The sequence below is a fragment of the Scyliorhinus torazame genome, chromosome 17, assembly GCF_047496885.1.
Source record: "Scyliorhinus torazame isolate Kashiwa2021f chromosome 17, sScyTor2.1, whole genome shotgun sequence".
Classification (NCBI taxonomy): domain Eukaryota; kingdom Metazoa; phylum Chordata; class Chondrichthyes; order Carcharhiniformes; family Scyliorhinidae; genus Scyliorhinus; species Scyliorhinus torazame.
Genome location: NC_092723.1, coordinates 181608455 through 181628014, shown reverse-complemented (window position 1 = coordinate 181628014; position 19560 = coordinate 181608455). Strand labels below are relative to the sequence as shown.

Genomic DNA, 19560 nt, shown 5'->3' with positions numbered 1-19560 from the left:
TTAAGGCAGAGGCGGTAGGTCCTTTGTAGGCAAGAGGGCGATAGCTTATCGGGAGAAGGCAGGATGCAGATTTGAGGTTACTTTCAGATCAATCATGATCTTATTAAATGGTAGAGTAGGCTCAAGATAGGGGCCGGGCCCTGCAAAGGGGGTCCCGCGCTTGGTACCTTTTGGCGGGAGATCGGGGCCTTGGAGAGGGGGATGGGCTAGGGGCTGGTATGGGGACATGGAAGAGCACAGGGAGATACGATCAGGTTAATGGGTCCTTGGTGTGTGAGGGGAGGACCCGAGTGCTCGGGTAGGAGACAGACAGGTGCCAAGGGCAGGGGTCAGCTTAGCTAGTGTAGGTCGGAGGCACCAGGGAGAGTAGGATGAGGGGCGGGCTAGGGCCAGGCAAGGGGCTGGCCTGGCAGGTCAGGCCTCGGGGGGGGGTGGGGAGGTTAGGGGGAGCAGATGGGAAGGGGAGCAGAGGAGACTTAAGGGGCAAGGGAGGGGTGTCGAGGGATCCCCTGAGGGAGGTTAGGGGGGGCAGACGGGAAGGGGAGCAGAGGAGACTTAAGGGGCAAAGGGGGGGGGGGGGGGGTGTCGAGGGATCCCCTGAGGGAGAGAGTCGCTGCAGACTCTCAGGGAGCGCCGCAGGAAACTGATAGCAGCAGCACCCGAAGGGGGGGGGGGGGTTAGAGCCACGTTAGTTTGGTTGAACACGTGGGGCATGGCAAACAGAGTTGATAGGGGAAATGTTTTGTTAACATGTTTATTCTTTCCCACTGTTTGTTTTCACTATGCTAAGGCCCTTTGCATAGGCCCTGTGAGCATAGGCCCTGTGATCTCTCTGAAATGTTACAAATTTGTTTTAAATTAAAAAAACATTTTTTTTTTTTTTTTAAAAAGAGTAGGCTCAAAAGGCCTCATCCTGCTCCTTGTTCATATATTCATTGTAAGAATATAACTGGGTGCAGTTATGGGATAGCAGCCATTTTGGTTTCACATTGCACTCAGTTACCTGTGAAATCCATATCCATTCAACCTTTTCCGAGGCTTCCCTCCAAACCTCTTCTCACAAACATCCCACAACAACTTGCAATTTAGACATTGGCCACTGGAATGTGCTGCAAGTGCTTATCACCTGGACTAAAACTCAATCTAAACCGTGTAACTTACCCAAGATCCTGATGACATGGTGATCGTCCTCAGCTGCATTGTACAGAGCCAATGACCCCAGAGATCCAGCACTGTACATATATTCTCCATTGGGGGAAAACACAAGTCCAATCACCTCTCCTCTGTGCTGCCTGGGAACCACACACATGAAATATGAGCAAAAACCGGAGACTGAAACCTCACTCACAAGAACACAATTAGGAGTAGTAGGGTAGTCCCCTCAACCCTTTTTTAAGACCATGGCTGATCAGATTGTGGCCTCAACTCCACTTCCCTTAACCCTCGATTCCCTTGTCGATTCATCCACGCCACAGAAAATTCTGCAAATAGGTTTCGCCGCTGGATTGTACGAAATAAGTTTTGAAATTTAAAAAAGTTCTTAAAAACGTACCGCTATAGAATTGAGCACTCACCTCTGCTCAGTCAGGAGACTGGAATTCCCAACATTAAAAATTCTCACTACTCCACTGCTGAATCCACATGCAAAAATCTGCTGTGTAGGGTGAAACGTCACAGCACACGGAGTCTCTTCAGCACTCACAAAGTCATATAACTATTAGAAAAACATGTATTCGGTTAAAAAGCAACTACATTCATATGACCTGTAAATAAACATATTCATTTGAAGTTAAACAAATCCTATTCTATACAAATAAGAAACATGAAGATGCAGAGCAACACAAAATCACTAAGAGTACAACCTTTTTTTTTTGCAAGCGGTTGAGAGTAAATTTTACTTTAGAGTGGAAGAAAGAAAGAGTAACAGACAACAGTAATTATACTATTTCGCGATCACGCAGCTATGTAAGGGAATTGCAATCAATTTAGGCGAAAGGCCCATTTCATATTTTAGTATATTTGCAACCTAAAAAAAGTTACAAGTAAAAGTAATGTTATTTTAGAAAAAGTAGGTCATTTTCCCCCAAAGGAAACACTCCAAATAAAGACGACAGCCACTCAATACTTTTACAAGATAAAATTCTTCACCTTCCAACCTGACCATACACACCTGTTGCATAGAATCTAGGTCCCACACACGAATGGTGCAGTCTTCAGATACAGTAACAAGATGCCTCCTTATTCCGTCGACTGAGATAGCCAGAATTCTGTTTGTATGTGACCTCATTAGTGTAGTATAACCTCTGCTCGGTATATCCAGGTATCCTAGGTTACCAGTCGTGGTTGCTGCTAGCACTCTCAGTCCCTTAGGGTCAATGCTTACAAAGCTGACACCACCTTCGTGTTCTACAGATAGATAAAGGAGTTCAAGTCTGTCTGACCAGCCATTTAGGAATAAATTTATGCCATACTGAAATTTCCAACTTACTTTTTTTTAAAAGCAATGCAGTGGTGCTTTTTCTTTTAAGGGAGCGAAAGACATTTAACTGCCAATGTCAAGAACAAAATATATCAGAAGCCAATTTTCATACTGGTTTCCTTTTCGACCAGAAGAAGGATTCCCAGGTTTTTGGGTAATTTATTCGATATGACATTAGTCTAAGAAACAGTTCACACTTACCCAAGTACAGAGAACTATGGTACAAGTTGGTGGACCCAAGATTTAGAAATCGCCAAGTGTGCACAGGGGTCTCACGGAGGGTAAAACTGCACAGCCAAAGTACAAAGCACTACAAAGAACAAAGAACAAAGAAATGTACAGCACAGGAACAGGCCCTTCGGCCCTCCAAGCCCGTGCCGACCATACTGCCCGACTAAACTACAATCTTCTACACTTCCTGGGTCCGTATCCTTCTATTCCCATCCTATTCATATATTTGTCAAGATGCCCCTTAAATGTCCCTATCGTCCCTGCCTCCACTACCTCCTCCGGTAGTGAGTTCCAGGCACCCACTACCCTCTGCGTAAAAAACTTGCCTCGTACATCTACTCTAAACTTTGCCCCTCTCACCTTAAACCTATGCCCCCTAGTAATTGACCCCTCTACCCTGGGGAAAAGCCTCTGACTATCCACTCTGTCTATGCCCCTCATAATTTTGTATACCTCTATCAGGTCGCCCCTCAACCTCCTTCGTTCCAGTGAGAACAAACCGAGTTTATTCAATCGCTCCTCATAGCTTATGCCCTCCATACCAGGCAACATTCTGGTAAATCTCTTCTGCACCCTCTCTAAAGCCTCCACATCCTTCTGGTAGTGTGGCGACCAGAATTGAACACTATACTCCAAGTGTGGCCTAACTAAGGTTCTATACAGCTGCAACATGACTTGCCAATTCTTATACTCAAACAGCTGCAACATGACTTGCCAATTCTTATACTAGACTCATTTTTAAGATGGAACTAGGCTATAAAACATTGGCACATAGAATTCTCTGCAACAGAGCCAAAATTTCCACCCTCAAGTGATGGATTTACTGTCCCTGTTCCATTAGAGAATTCAAACAGGCGTTGAGGTATGCAGAACTACCTTATTCAGGTACTTGATTGTTAAGACATTCTGAACTTCCAAGATTCACAAAGTCACCTTGGAGTGGAAAACCCATTTATTTATTTCTCATCAAGGAGGATAGTCATGACTTGATCATTATGACAACTGACAATCATGAGCTTCAATCCTGCCCAGGTAAAATCAGATCTTGGGAGCACCTTCCGAATGGCATACTAAGCAATACAAAGTGACAAAAGTTGAGAGTGCATTGCAACCATCCCACTCATTGTAACATGGACACTCATGAAACCCAATTCAACTCTGGTTCCAAAAAAGGCAGAGTGCCAACAGCAGTTTCTGGTCGTTCTGCAAAAGAACTTATCAGCTACGAATACATGCAAATGCTCTCATTTTTTTTTTTTAAAATATGTTTTATTGAAATTTTTTTCCCAAACAACAATTTTTCCCCTCTTACAAAGCAAACGCAACAATAACAATACAGAAATTTTTAACAATACACAAGTAACAAAACCCCTTTATCTTTGACCTAAACTAAACTAACCCCCCCCCCTCCCCCTGGGTTGCTGCTGCTGGTCATCTGTCTTCCCTCTAACGTTCCCCTAGGTAGTCGAGAAATGGCTGCCACCGCCTGGTGAACCCTTGAGCCGATCCTCTCAGGGCAAACTTTATCTGCTCCAGTTTAATGAACCCCGCCATATCATTTACCCAGGCCTCCAGTCCGGGGGGGTTTCGCCTCTTTCCACATGAGTAGGATCCTGCGCCGGGCTACTAGGGACGCAAAGGCCACAACGTCGGCCTCTTTCGCCTCCTGCACTCCCGGCTCTTCCGCAACTCCAAATAAAGCTAACCCCCAGCCTGGTTTGACCCGGGCCTTCACCACCCGCGAAATCACTCCCTTCCAATACCCTTCCAGTGCCGGGCACGCCCAAAACATATGTGCGTGGTTTGCCGGGCTCCCGCCACACCTCCCACATTTGTCCTCCACTCCAAAGAACCTGCTCAATCTTGCCCCCGTTATGTGTGCTCTATGTAGCACCTTAAATTGAATCAGGCTAAGCCTGGCGAATGAGGAAGAGGAATTTACCCTGCTTAGGGCATCAGCCCACATACCCTCCTCTATCTCCTCCCCTAGTTCTTCTTCCCACTTTCCTTTTAGTTCGCCCACCGACTCCTCCCCCTCTTCTCTCGGTAAATCTCTGACACCTTGCCCTCTCCGACCCACACCCCTGAAAGCACCCTGTCCTGTATCCCCTGTGTCGGGAGCAACGGAAATTCCCTCACCTGTTGTCTAGTAAATGCCCTCACCTGCATATACCTCAAGAAATTTCCCCGGGGCAACTTATACTTTTCCTCCAATGCTCCCAAGCTCGCAAAAGTCCCATCTATAAATAAATCTCCCACCCTCCTAATTCCCAACTGGTACCAGCTCTGAAATCCTCCATCCATTCTTCCTGGGGCGAACCTATGGTTGTTCCTGATTGGGGACCCCACCAGGGCTCCCCGCACCCCTCTCTGTCGCCTCCACTGTCCCCAGATATTCAATGTTGCCGCCACCACCGGGTTCGTGGTAAACCTTTTAGGTGAGATCGGTAGCGGCGCCGTCACCAGCGCCTCTAAACTCGTCCCTTTACAGGACTTTCTCTCCAGTCTTTTCCACGCCGCTCCCTCACCCTCCATCATCCATTTACGTATCATTGCCACATTGGCGGCCCAATAGTAATCGCCCAAGTTCGGTAGTGCCAATCCTCCTCTGTCCCTACTACGCTGAAGGAACCCCCTCCTTACTCTCGGAACTTTCCCTGCCCACACGAAGCTCGTGATGCTCCTGTCTATTTTATTAAAAAAGGTCTTGGAGATTAGTATAGGGAGACATTGAAATACAAATAAGAACCTCGGGAGGACCATCATCTTAATTGCTTGCACCCTGCCCGCCAGCGATAGAGGCTGCATGTCCCACCTCTTGAAGTCCTCCTCCATTTGTTCTACCAACCGTGTCAGATTAAGTCTGTGCAAGGTTCCCCAGCTCCTAGCGATCTGAATCCCCAGGTATCGGAAGTTTCTTTCCACTTTCCTTAGAGGCAAGCCTTCTATCTCTCTACTCTGGTCCCCTGGATGTATCACAAATAATTCACTCTTCCCCATGTTTAGCCTATACCCCGAGAAATCCCCGAACCCCTTCAAAATTCGCATAATCTCTATCATCCCCCCCCGCTGGGTCCGACACGTATAACAATGGGTCATCCGCGTATAACGAGACTCGGTGTTCTTCTCCCCCTCTAATCACCCCTCTCCATTTCCTGGAGTCTCTCAACGCCATGGCCAGAGGTTCAATTGCCAAAGCGAACAACAATTGAGACAGCGGGCATCCCTGTCTTGTTCCCCTATATAGTCGGAAATACTCCGATCTATGTCGACCTGTAACTACGCTTGCCGTTGGAGCCCCATAAAGAAGTCTAACCCAGCTAATAAACCCATTCCCAAACCCAAACCTCCTTAACACTTCCCATAAATACTCCCACTCCACCCTATCAAATGCCTTCTCTGCGTCCATTGCCGCCACTATCTCTGCCTCCCCCTCCACTGGGGGCATCATTATCACCCCTAATAGTCGTCGCACGTTAACATTCAGTTGTCTCCCTTTTACGAACCCTGTCTGGTCTTCGTGCACCACCCCCGGGACACAGTCCTCTATCCTCGATGCCAGTACCTTTGCCAACAATTTGGCGTCCACGTTACAAATGCTCTCATTTTCAGCCTCCAGCTAACGCCTTCCGATAGAACTTGCCCCATATCAGTTCTCTCATCAATTAGGCAAACATTCCCTTCAACCACGAAGAACCTACACAGGCCAGTTTATATCGTGCAATCTAAACTTTGGAACTCTCAAAGCTTGTCCTATGACTGGCTAAGCAGAGGCCTGGAAGCAAATCGCCTGACTGTTCCAAGTCAGGGAGCCATGCAGAGGAAGAGATGGTGGGGAGGAAAGACTGAACTTGACAAATCAATGTGCATTTATAATTACGTGTACAGAACCACAGCCAACCTACTGGATGAAGTAGCAATAGGAAGTCACCTGCTTCAAGAAAGACAGTGGAGAAATCCAAAGGCCAGAGACGCAAGTAACCATCATCGGATCCTGTGGCACAGAAAGCAGCAGAAACACTGATACTATTGATGGCAATGCCAGCACCTGGAATTTAAAAAAAAAAGCACATCAATTCTACATGTCTGAAAGATTATAAAAACATAAGAGTTACAAACGTGAGACAGATGTATGCTTCCTCCTAACTCCTTTTTGCACCATTCAAACTCGTGTCTGTGTGTTGCTACAATGCATAATTAAGCAGCAAAGGAAGGACATGTTCTAAGTTTCATAGTTTTTCTGTGGAAATGGAAAGCCCATTCTGTCAGGTCTAATCCACGTGAGGCTTACAAAAGAGGCTGAGGCTATGTGGAGCACCAACTATTCTACAGAATACAATACCATACAGGGAATGAGTCACAAATTATCAAACGAGAAATTCATAATTAAATGCACATTGTACTGAAATATTTCTGAAATATGCATTAAAAAAAATAAATTTAGAGTACCCAATTATTTTTATTTCCAATTAAGGGGCAATTTAGCATGGCCAATCCACCTACCCTGCTCATCTTTTGGGTTGTGGGGGTGAAACCCACGCAAACACGGGGAGAATGTGCAAACTCCACACGGACAGTGACCCAGGGCTGGGATTCGAACCCGGGTCCTCAGCGCCGTAGGCAGCACTGCTATCACTGTGCCACCGTGCTGCCCGAAATATGCATTTTTAATTACAAGAGAGGACATTCGCAGAACAGATCTAGAACAAACAGAAAACGCATTACATCTTGTGTATTGATATGTAACCTGTACATCCCACTTTCCAGACCATAAGATTTTAACTTACTTTCTGAAGCTTTACACAGAAAGTCTGAGATTTTATTTTAAATTTTACATCATATCGGTGGCACACAGATAATCATCTTGGGCAGATTAATGCAATCATGCCCCATCCACTTAAAGATATTAAGTGCAGCAGAGCACCACCTGCTGAACTTTATGGTACATTACAATCATCAATCCTTCCAGTCAGTCGCGGGGTCAAAATCCTGGAATTCTCTCCCTAACAGCACAGTGGGTGTACTACATCGAAGGGAGTGCAGCGGTTCAAGGCGGCGGCTCACCACCACCTTCTCAAGGGCAACTAGGTATAGGCAACAAGTGCAGGCCTAGCCAACGACACTGACGTCCCCTGTAAATGTAACCAAATCCTAGGCAGTGCGCGGTCAATTCCAGCTCCACTTGACCCGGAGTTGCGACACAAATAAAATTTGATGTTGTTAAAAATCCTGAAGCCCAATAAACTGCAGTCACCCGGTTTGTAACTAACACAAGTAACCTTTCATTCAGTATAATTAAGCTGACAGAAAAATGAAACTGACCATCTGATACCTCTTTCCCTACCCCCCTCTCCACACACCCCAGGGGAAAGGGTGATTAAGTGCTAATGAAAATAATAAAAATAAAGTATCTTTGATGCACTGGGCTGACTTCTAATTCATGTTTTTCTGGAGTTCAAGCTTTTGTTTCAGTACTTCTTCCTTCTAGGCTTGAGGTGTTTTTCTCTGGCAAGGTTTTCTACTTTCTCTGTAGATTCAGGATTATTTCATGTTTACAGCAAAGATGTGCCAGGTATTCACTGGTTTTAGAACAATAAAGCAACTCTAAAATCATCATGGATTTAAAATAATAAAGCGGCACGGTGGCACACTGCTGCCTCACAGCACCAGGGACCCGGGTTCAATTCTAGTCTCAGGTGACTGCGTGGAGTTTGCACGTTCTCATGTCTGCGTGGGTTTCCTCCGGTGCTCCGGTTTCCTCCCACAGTCCAAAGATGTGCAGGTTAGGTGGATTAGTCGTGCTAAATTGCCCTAAATGTCGAAAGGTTCCGGGGATAGGGAGAGGATGGGGCCGAGGTGAGATGGCTCTTTCAGAAAGTAGGGGCCACGGACTACAACTCCCAGCACACCTCAGGGGGTTTGCGTATACGCAAGTCAGAGTGGGCAATACATGTGATCCAGCGATTTTGAGTGTGCTGGCAGTTGTAGTTCCCGGCCTCCACTTTCGACAAGGTAAGCTTGGAACTTGTAATGCAGGTCAGTTAGGTTTCTGACACACACAAACCCATCATTTCTAAGAAAATGCTGCCAAAATTGGGTCATGTGACCCGAAGTCATGCACTATAATCAAGAGTTCCAGACAGAGGTCCATAGGAGAGGCCCCAGATAAGAAAGAAAGAGGAGCAAAGATACAGGCTCCCAGCAGCAAAATGGCTGTGATCAGCAGACTAGGGCTCAGAAGAAGCCCTGGAGAATGAAAAAAGCAGAAGGTTGGTGATTCTGTGCTGCGGGTTATTGGGGCAAAAAGGTACCCCTTTGAAGTAGTGGTGTGATGCTTGGCGCGGCCAAAGAGCTGAAGCTGTGCTTGGGAGTTAGTGCTGGAATGCAGACTTGGGAATCCAGGGTAACAGTCTCGGGAGGAGAGATTGAAATCCTGCAAAGTGGGCGGAGGCCGTCCATGTTAGAGCGACCTTTGGAGAATTCCAAGGCAAGATCTTTGAAAGTGAAGACTGGAATCCCCTGTGAGACAGACATGAGTTTCAATGGGATTGGTTGACTGATGTCTGTGAATCTGGTTTGGTCATATCAGCATTGATTTTGCAATATGGTGTGTTCGACCCGTTTGCCTGTTAATTCTCATGTATCTCACATTAACCCTGAATACTGGATTATAAGACAGACAGTGTAAATTGTTTTATCTTTCTGACCCTGTATAGTAAAGTTTATTTTTATTTGTCAAAAACCGGTGGAAATCTTGTGGCTTTACTCTCTTAGCAAGTATCTTGAATCCCAACTTTGTCTACTTTAAACAAAAGGTCCCTAACTGATTGCACCAAAAACGTGGGACATCTGGTCTAGGATTTATTCCTACATTTCCTTTTCATGCAGTAAGATTTAATTTTAAATGGTGCTCCATATTCATTTCTTCTGCTCAAAGCCTTTGAGGTTCCTTCAATTTCACCTCCTTTCAAACAGGGAAATTTCAGTCCCTTTTAGCCCATCATCATAATTCCGTCCTCTTAATAATAGGAATCACCAACTCTTCTTAATTGGAGAGACAGAAATCAAATCTCTCGCCCATCACTCTGCCACGAACAATCAAAACACATTTTAATTCTTCAGGGATTGCACAGTGGAAGTGACAATTTCAGTACAGAACACAGCTACACTGCTACAATGGACTAATTTTCCAATAATTACAATGCAACAATTCACATTTATTTTGTGAAGTTTCATTTTGTTGTAGTTTTACACAGAAAACTGCAGAAAAATTAAGTTTGCACAGAAATGTTGCTGCTTACCTGAATTGAACGTTATTTCCCGCTGGTGTGCATGCTTTTGCTGCGAGGGAAACAAGCGACGTGCATTCTTAATCACAACATTTTTATAATCGATTTCGATGATGTGCCCACTTTTACTGCATGCAAAGCTGCAATTATGCACAATAGAAATAAATGCACATTTTATGCAGATTGGTTACCATATCTAATTTCCCAACGTAATTAATGAAAAACAAAATAGTTGCATTTTTAAAGGACCTTCCATGAAATGAAATGAAAATCGCTTATTGTCACAAGTAGGCTTCAAATGAAGTTACTGTGAAAAGCCCATAGTCGCCACATTCCGGCGCCTGTTCGGGGAGGCTGGTACGGGAATTGAACCGTGCTGCTGGCCTGCCTTGGTCTGCTTTCAAAGCCAGCTCTTTAGCCCTGTGCTAAACAGCCCGCAGTGTGTTCCAACTCATTTTGCAGTCGGCATTTTGTTATGTAGGAAATGTGACAATCAATTTGAGCACGCACTTTCATGTCCACTTGACAGGGTAGACGGGGCTTGGTGTAATGTCTCATCCAAAAGAAGTCTTTGCATTGGGACGCGAACACACAACCTTGAAGAGGGGAAACAGTTCACAACTGAGCCATGGCTGACACCAAAACAAGAATTGCTGACGGCCTTAGCAGAGTCACCAAACAAGCAAATTTATCAACAGTTGAAAATACATGATTGCCAATGTATTCTGGATGAGCATGAAAGTAATTGCGATTAAATTAATTTATAATTTGAAAAGATCAGTCGCAGCACAGTGGCTAACACTGCTGCCTCACGGCGAAGGGCTCGATCCCAGCCCCGGGTCACTATCCGTGTGGATTTCGCACATTCTTCCTATGTCTGCGTGGGTCTCACCACCACAACCCAAAAAGATATGCCAGGTAGGCGAATTGGCCATGCTAAATTGCCCATTAATTGGAAAAAAAGAATTGGGTACCCTAAATTTTTTTTTTTTTTTTTTTTTTAAATTCAAAATTTCAACAACCTCCAAGTTGAAATCACAAAACTTTAAATTAAACAAGTTGTGTCTGGGATAGATTGTCGTCTTCACCCTCGGGCGGTAATCTGATGGAGAAAATCAGCTATGTGTACTTGATTCCACTGAAAATCACAAAATAAATATCAAAACACGTTCTTTTAAAAGGCAGGGTATTGGCTCCAGCAGCTTTCCACCAAGGTGAAGATGACAGACATCTACCCCATTACTTCTGTTCCAAAACTACTTCTGTTCCAAAACTTAAATATAACCTCGGTATATTTCTGTAACAGAGTAAACATAAGCATGTTTTTTTTAAATATTCAAATTATGGGACAATTTTAGCGTGGCCAATCCACCTACCCTGCACATCTTTGGATTGTGGGGGTGAGACCCACGCAGACACGGGGAGAATGTGTAAACTCCACACGGCCAGGATTGAATCCGGGTGCTCGGCGCCGTGAGGCAGCAGTGCTAACCATTGCGCCACCGTGCCGTCCCAAGAATCTTAATCTTGTTTCTAAATTGCTGTGACCATCAGAACGCAGCTGTGTTTATTTCAGCTTCTATCCTTATTCCGTGTAGAATGTTCAGTTCAACCATTAGCCTCACACCATTCTGTGCATCTTTTAAATACTTTAATCTACAAATGCAGTTTTAAGAATGGCAAACCCTCAAATTTGTTTGAAATATTGGGTGGCACGGTGGCAAGCACTGCTGCCTCACAGCACCAGGGACGTGGGTTCGATTCCAATCTCAGGTGACTGTCTGTGTGGAGTGTGCACGTTCTCCTCGTGTCTGTGTGGGTTTCCTCCCACAGTCCAAAGAAGTGCAGGTTAGGTGGATTGGCCATGCTAAAAAAAGAATTGCCCTTTAGGGTGGGGTGCAAGAAAGGACGGAGGATTGGACCTAGGTAGGGTGGTCTTTTCAAAGATCGGTGCAGACTCGATGGGTCGAATGGCCTCCTTCTACACTGTAGGGATTCTATTCTATTAACTTTTAGGGAGCGCATTGAAGTCAATAAAAATCTCAACATGATGCAGGTCATGCCTTAACAATTAACTGCTTGACGATTAACCAGAACGTTCTTTAAAGCTGAGTCTTTGATACATGGTTAGGTAACTGGATAGGTCATATATTCACTCTGTGTAAATAAATGTGTTTTAAAGTCCTTTAAAGGAAACATAATATGTAACATATACTGGAAGGCTAATCAAAATAGTTCAAAGCACCGCATAGGTTAGATGACATGTAACTGATCTTATCAAACTTTTTTTTTGTTCGCTTTTGCCCTTACAGCATTCGGTCAGCAGGATCTTTGTCAGCCAGCTGCCCTTCTTCAAACGCTACATCTGTAAATTCCAAACAATGATATTCACCCAGATTTACTGGGCAAGACCGCAGTGCCCCATTCCGCACACGCCACAGGCGAATATTATCTCTTCCACACGACACCATCCTGTCAGATAAACAAGCCAATCACTGTACAATCACATCGTCACACAAGTTGCCATCACACTTGGAATAAGAAACTGAATGGGATCAAGAGCAAAGGGATTGAGCTACACAGGTGAACAATTCAATAACAGCATCAATAAAACAATTTAAAATGCTCACAAAGAACTGGGACCTGTTTCTAGGGGTATTCAAATTCAGAAGTAACGATGTTAAAATAGTCTTTTCTTTCGGAAAAAAGATAGATGTCACAGAATAATTGGGCTTCACAGTGCAGATGCTAAGTGAATGATTCCACTGGGAGCTATAAGTGCAAGATAGTTACTGACAAATCGAGCAGAGAAATGTTTTTACTCAGAGTGGTTAGACTGAGGAACTCATTACCGCAGGAAGTGGCTGAAATGAATAGCTTAGATGCTTTCATAAGGAAACTGCAAGTACATTAGAGGAAAGGGAATACAAAGGTTTGCTAAGATTGAAATGAGATCTGAGTATTACAAACACCAGCAGAGACTAGTTAGGTTGAATGGCCTGTTTCCGTGCTGTATGTTCTTTGTGAAATCACTACTCTAACTAAATTCACAATACCCTCTCACATTTACATGCAGTTTCCAATTTTCCAACACTGAATGGAAATGGAAATCAGGAAAACTTTGCATCATCAGTTATACCAAAGTAGGGAAGAAAAAACAACAATGCTATACGAGGAGAGAAATGCATTGCCACCTTACAGGGAAAGGGTTGGAGGGAAATACATCAATTTAGAGAGAAAGGTCAAGATAAAAATATTGGGCGTCTTACCTAGTATCGTCAAAGGAAGCTATTTTCATCACCTGAATGTCAACTTCCGTGTGAGCTTTTGCCAGCACCCCTACTTCACCATCCCGATTCACTTTTGCGGTGTTCCAAACCACAACCATCTGCAGAGAAAGATTACCATTTCCAATGACTTTGAGGACAAATTAAATTGCATATTGCCGGTTTTTAATACCCTAAATGAAAACCGTCTACAATTGCCTATATTTGCTGTTTTATTTTTGCCCTTCCCAATTACATCTTTATCTCATCTGCTTATTTTGTATTGTCTTTGCCTGGTGTTGTGGTAGCTTCCCCTGGAGGACACCAGGCAATTTTATACCATGGATTTGAATCACATGCTGTCACCACCATCATAATTTTGGGCCTTCGACTTCTTAGCCTAGATTATTTTGACTCTTTTATTTCAGATCATTCTTACAGTGATGTCCTAATTCTCCAGACCATCGACTGTCCATCCATGCCTTGGAAGCATAGGAAAGATATTGATAACATGCCCTGGAATTAGCAAACAGTATTATCGATTCCGTGCTGAGCTATCCTTACGATCCTAGTTGATGTTATGATTGGACTGGAAGATTCCAGAATGGAATCCTGGCTCAAAAGACCATGAGCTGGATTCTTCGGGCCCGAGACCAAGCGTTGACGCCGGGGCAGGATTTGTGCACTGTCACGACAGCAAAACAGGCGCCAAACTGATTCAGTGATAGTGGAGGGGCTAGCACCGGTGCCACGTGGGATACAATCGATTCCAATGAAAAACGGTGCGGGATTCACCGGGTCCAGGATTGACACTCGAGAGGCTGACAAGCTGCAGCCGCATATACACATTACAATCCCAACACACACTTATACCAGCCAACAAGGTGGCACTGGTTGCATTGGAATGTGTCCATCTCATTGATGGGTCAGCTGGGGCCAGAAGGCACCGGGGAGAGTGCCCTGGCCAGGGGGGAGGGGAGAGAAAGAGAAAGAACCATATGACTGGCCAACCCCTGCTACTCCCCCCAGACCTGGCAGAAGCTCCCGGCCAGCGGCACAACTGTCAGCAAACTATGGCCATGTTGGACACTTTCCGTACCCCTCTCTCTCCCTCATCAGCCACGACACTGGTTTCACGATTTTAAAAAGCACAAGTAAATCGTGCTGGCGGCTCATTGGAGAATAGGCCGCTAATGATATGCAAAGTGCTTACTGTACGTGTGTTCTGTAATGCACTGAAGCCGAGGCGACGGAGAATTGCGATTTGGCTTGAAATCAACAGCCATCGCGATTTTGGTGTCAGAACCGATTCACTGCCCAATCATCTTTTGCGATTCAAAGGTCAGCTGACGGAGAAACTCTCCCCATAACGTTTATTTTAATAAAACGTAGGAACAGAGTCACAGGACTGTTAATTAGTTTTAACAAGAAAAAACATTTAGTAAAAGTGAAAAATTGGATAATACAATATTCCTTCTCCCCCCTTAGCTTAACAAATACACACAGATTTAAAGATTAACATGGATTACAAAGTAAACCTTAAAATACAATACTCTCATTAACAGCAAGTCCCTTTAAAGCACACAAGATGACTGTGGTCAAACACGCACTCAGCTCTGAACCCAAGTTAGTGTCTGTGGTTTTCTCCTCAAAATCCTTCCCGATAATTGTCACATGGGTTTCTAAACTCAACTCCCAAAAATACACTTTAAATTTTTCTTTCATAATAATGCTTTCCCTTGGCAGTTTGTATTTCGAAATCCAACCAAGTTTTCAAATGGCTCTTTCAAAAAAAAAACTTACGTTCCACTTTTCACAATGAATCCAGTCAAGGATTTCACACCAACCCCTTTAGGATTTTTTTGTCTTGACTGCTGTGCAAACTGTTCACAATTGCTTTAACTTTTCAATTCCCAGACGGTATTAAAATTACATCAAACATTCATCTACCTCGGAGGTCTGCTGTCCCACTTTAAATCTAGTTATATCAGAACACTTTGTTAACTCTTCATGGAATTCTTCTGCACAATACCTCGGTCTCTGTTCCCTTAACTCATGACATTTCTCATGCACACTCTCTGTCCCAATTCCCTGGTTATCTGGATTGCAACTGTACTTTAGGAAGCATCGACTGATGGACCACAAGTGTCCTATTGAGCTTTTCAGGTTTCATAGTTTTCATAGAATTTACAGTGCAGAAGGAGGCCATTCGGCCCATCGAGTCTGCACCGGCTCTTGGAAAGAGCACCCCACCCAAGGTCGACACCTCCACCCCATCCTCACAACCCAGTAACCCCACCCAACACCAAGGGCAATTTTGGACACTAAGGGCAATTTATCATGGCCAATCCACCTAACCTGCACATCTTTGGACTGTGGGAGGAAACCGGAGCACCCGGAGGAAACCCACGCACACACGGGGAGGATGTGCAGACTCTGCACAGACAGTGACCCAAGCCGGAATCGAACCTGGGACCCTGGAGCTGTGAAGCAATTGTGCTATCCACAATGCTACCGTGCTGCCCAATGTACCAAATTCTGTGTATATTAATGTTTGATGATATCATTCTACAAATATTATATTACAAATGTAAATTACAAATCAACAGACTGAACTGAACCAGTCAGAATACAATGAATAATTTTGGTTCTGCAAAAGGATAGTTTAGAACAGTGACATTAATTCTGTCTCTCTCCACAGATGCTGCCAGACCGACTGAGCTTATCCAGTATTTTCTGCTTTTATTTCACATTTCCAGCATCCACAGTATTTCACTTTTATGTGAATAATTTTGTTTATCGCTGGACAGGCTTGACTGAATGTGTCGATATAAGCATTGGAAAATACGTACTGTTTTACCACGACTGTCCTTTCCCACACCACAGAGAACTCTCCCATTGAACGAAAAACTGAAGGAAAAGAAAACACCCTCTTGTAAACTTTCCTGTTATTTGAGCAAATCTTAAACAGCCAACAGCTCTGCATTTAGTTGTATTAACATATCAATAGTTACTGTGAACCATTACTCAAGCAATACTCAGAACCAATGAACATTCTAACTTCCCATCAGCGATTCAAATATTTGAATATAAAGCTGCTACAAGAGACACCAAAGCCAGGTAGCTGTATCCTTTATTTGTGAAGCGATTTAATTGTTGATTTCCTTTTGGATCACTTAACTCTGCAACTACTGTAGTGTTCAGGGTTCTACGGCCAAAATTTTAAGAGTCATTAGTTACGAGTGGCATATAGAGCAACATTTTGGAATAAAAACATCAAGATACTGTAGAAAAATTACTTTCTACACATTGGTCATGGAATTAGAGAAATATGAGGAGATCACATTTATAAGGAACTCAAAATTTGAATAAGGAAAATATCAAACAGGGACATGGTTTGGAGTAGGGAGCTCCACTCTGCAGATGACAGGCAACACTACAGGTCTGGTTGTGCAACTGATCATCATGTGTGCCAAAATTTCCATTATGCTAGAAATATGACATTTGAAGTTACTGTTGACTTTAAGTTATCCCTCATTTTATATGCAGTCACTTTAAAGTTGTTGGTTGGAGTCATAATAAGAAACGTTCCGTCCAGAATGCTTCCCAGCGTAACATCACAAATAGAAAAAGTGGAATATTAACAATTTAAAATATACCAAAGGATAACCACAAGTGTACAAATAATTTATTTCATATAATTTAGAATTATATTTAATTCTGTGTATTAAGCATCACTTTATTACATATATTGGCGATCATGACAATTGAAACTGTGTAAATAAGTGGGGCAACTCAATCCATTTAACACAACAAATGTTCTAACTAAATCTTTAATAATTAATCGCAGAAAGCACTTAAATTTAGTACACGTAATAGATACGGTGTGTTTCGGTTTCTGACTACAAGCAATTTGAGAAATAATATGAAAAACCCTTTGATCACTTTGTTCAATTCACTTATAACCAACAAAGCAAGGAGGAACACACAACAGCAACGATGTAGCTCAGCCTTACCTGAGAGATGACACTGAATGCACGTGGGTCTTGAACATTGCCAGGCAATTCCCTTTGTTGAAGTTCCAGATTCTGATCAGACTCACGCTCCCAGTCTGTGCTGACGCGAGTAGTGTTGAGTTACCATTAAAGGTCAAACAAGAAACCTGCCAGAAATCAGACAAAAGAGAAACTGATGGCTTTGACAGGAAAGCTGAAATTATATATGACACTATGATTGGGCACCAGAGTATGTGCTATCTATGGTATAATTGGACCTAGGTCTGCCCAGTAAGTCATAAATGGGAGATGGAAGTGGATAGGGAGAGTAGCAATTTAAAATCAAGGCCAACTGTTCTAACACACCAGTCATTGATCAATTAAGAATGACAGATATTTGGAAGCAGGTCCTAAGACCCCTGGACAAAGGATAGATCCAAGTAATCTACTCAAGTCTTTCTGAAAACAGGAATGTAGAAATTAGAAAACAAAAGCATCTACTCTACCTTGTCCGTATGTCCAATGAAAAATCTCTGCTGTCCTGTGTCAATTTCCATCGCCACAACTACGGCATGACACGGGTAGGCCACAGCTGATCCAGATTTAGTCCATGCTGCCTAATAGGTTAAACCAAAGATAAAATATATTTTATAATTGTTACCAAAAGGTTTATCAACATACATGCATGCCATTTATGGCCAGAGATTTTTTTTTTTTTTTTTTTTTTTTATATAAACTGTAGCTAGGAAATCTAGCCAAGGTTACATAAAGCCAAATTGTATTTCAAATATTCCAAAAAATTAAAATTAAGCCTTTCCAAAATGTAAACAAACTTTTAAGTCAAACATATAAAATAATGGGCCTGAAGTTAGTCTAATTGCTGGATGTCCAGTCAAGTCTGGTTTTTTTTGGGGGGGCGGGGGGTTTGGGGAAAGAGACAGAAAAGGAGTCCTGTGCGACTGGAAATTTCTGTTGGGGTGAGGGCTCCCCGAGCATGACGGGGGTTGGGAATACCATAGAGGACTGGGCTGGGTCTGTAGAATAGTTACCCAGAAGGTAGAAGCACTCATAATTCTAACTTGACTCGTCCAAAGTTTGCGATTTGAATTGCATTTCTGGGTGGTTCAAGGTGCAGGGCGATTGCCTCGGTGAAGTCTGCAATTGCCGTGAAAATCTTGCCTGCAAAGTTCCAAGAAGGGTTCCCCAGAGCATCTTTGGGGTAGCGTCCCAATTCAAAGCTGGGGAGCTCGGAAGGTATAGTCCAGTGTGTCAAGAGTCGCAGGTTCAAGCATCTCAGTCACAGATTTAGAGAAAATAAATTAGTTACAGGATAACTTAAAATTGGGAAACTGCTGCATTATGGAAGGTTTTTTCCAAGTGATTAAAACATAATTGCTATTTCAATGACAATTGTGGCAAATCCTAGTAGTCATTGTTTATTTGGAGATGTGTTTAATGTTGGTAAAATAGCACAAGTGATTCCATTGCAGAAAGGTAATCTCATGTACATTCTGCTCATGTACGTCCTGTATACATTTTTGGAGCCTAAAATGCAACTGTTGAGGCAGTCACAAAAGGCAAAGGAAATGTGACCCTGTTGCGTTTATTTTTTTATCACAGATGACTTGCAGCTGCTGGCTCCATGTCAAAAAGGACAGCTAACAACCTCACCACATTTGACTCTGCTTGTGTGGATAAAAATGGGTCCAAGACAAAAAGAATGCAAAGGAGAAAAAGCAAACATCAAAACAAATAACTATTTTCACCATGTCGCACTGGGTTCAAAGGGGACTTACACATTTCACAGTGCACCCTCCATATCCAATAATCTTCCTTAGTTTTAGTATAGGGTCTGGCTGCAGCCCCTGTAAAGAAAATGATTGAACAGAATGGATAAATATACAAAAGAGTTCAAACCTATAATATGTAGGAGAAACTTAAATAGGAAATCCTGTAACTTACCTCTCCCAAGGTGCTCAGAACATAGATAATTTGTAACAGGACAATTAAATGAAAAGCACAGTGGGGTCTTGTGGAAGAAGATCACTAAAAGTACAATATTGATTCATGCGTGATCCCACATGTAACAGGAGTAGGCATAACATGCAAGAGACTCCAAGATAGATTCAAATGCTCTGGAAGTGAGGTGAACAGTGGTGTGTTTGAGGATGTGGAAGGTTGCCACTGGAAAATAGTTGTGCTACTATAAGGCTTAGATATTAAAAAGCTATTGTTTAGTGTCACAAATGGATGATGGCTCATTTTAAGAGTTCCTCTGAATTACTCATTCTGAACAAGTA

At 43.3% G+C, this 19560-nt stretch overlaps 1 protein-coding gene across 3 annotated transcripts in view; it reads right to left on the bottom strand.

Moving 5' to 3' along the window:
- Positions 1–19560, bottom strand: part of wdr90 (WD repeat domain 90) — a 102729-nt gene that overhangs the window by 48080 nt on the left and 35089 nt on the right. For all 3 annotated transcript variants that reach the window (XM_072481776.1, XM_072481775.1, XM_072481777.1), the window contains exons 12-22: positions 19057–19125; positions 17767–17877; positions 17282–17427; positions 16118–16175; positions 13269–13387; positions 12310–12471; positions 10012–10139; positions 6642–6758; positions 2171–2406; positions 1575–1714; positions 1162–1292 (exon numbers count right to left, since the gene is read on the bottom strand). In XM_072481776.1, coding sequence (XP_072337877.1) covers positions 1162–1292; positions 1575–1714; positions 2171–2406; positions 6642–6758; positions 10012–10139; positions 12310–12471; positions 13269–13387; positions 16118–16175; positions 17282–17427; positions 17767–17877; positions 19057–19125 — 1417 coding nt within the window. The remainder of the gene's footprint in view (positions 1–1161; positions 1293–1574; positions 1715–2170; positions 2407–6641; positions 6759–10011; positions 10140–12309; positions 12472–13268; positions 13388–16117; positions 16176–17281; positions 17428–17766; positions 17878–19056; positions 19126–19560) is intronic.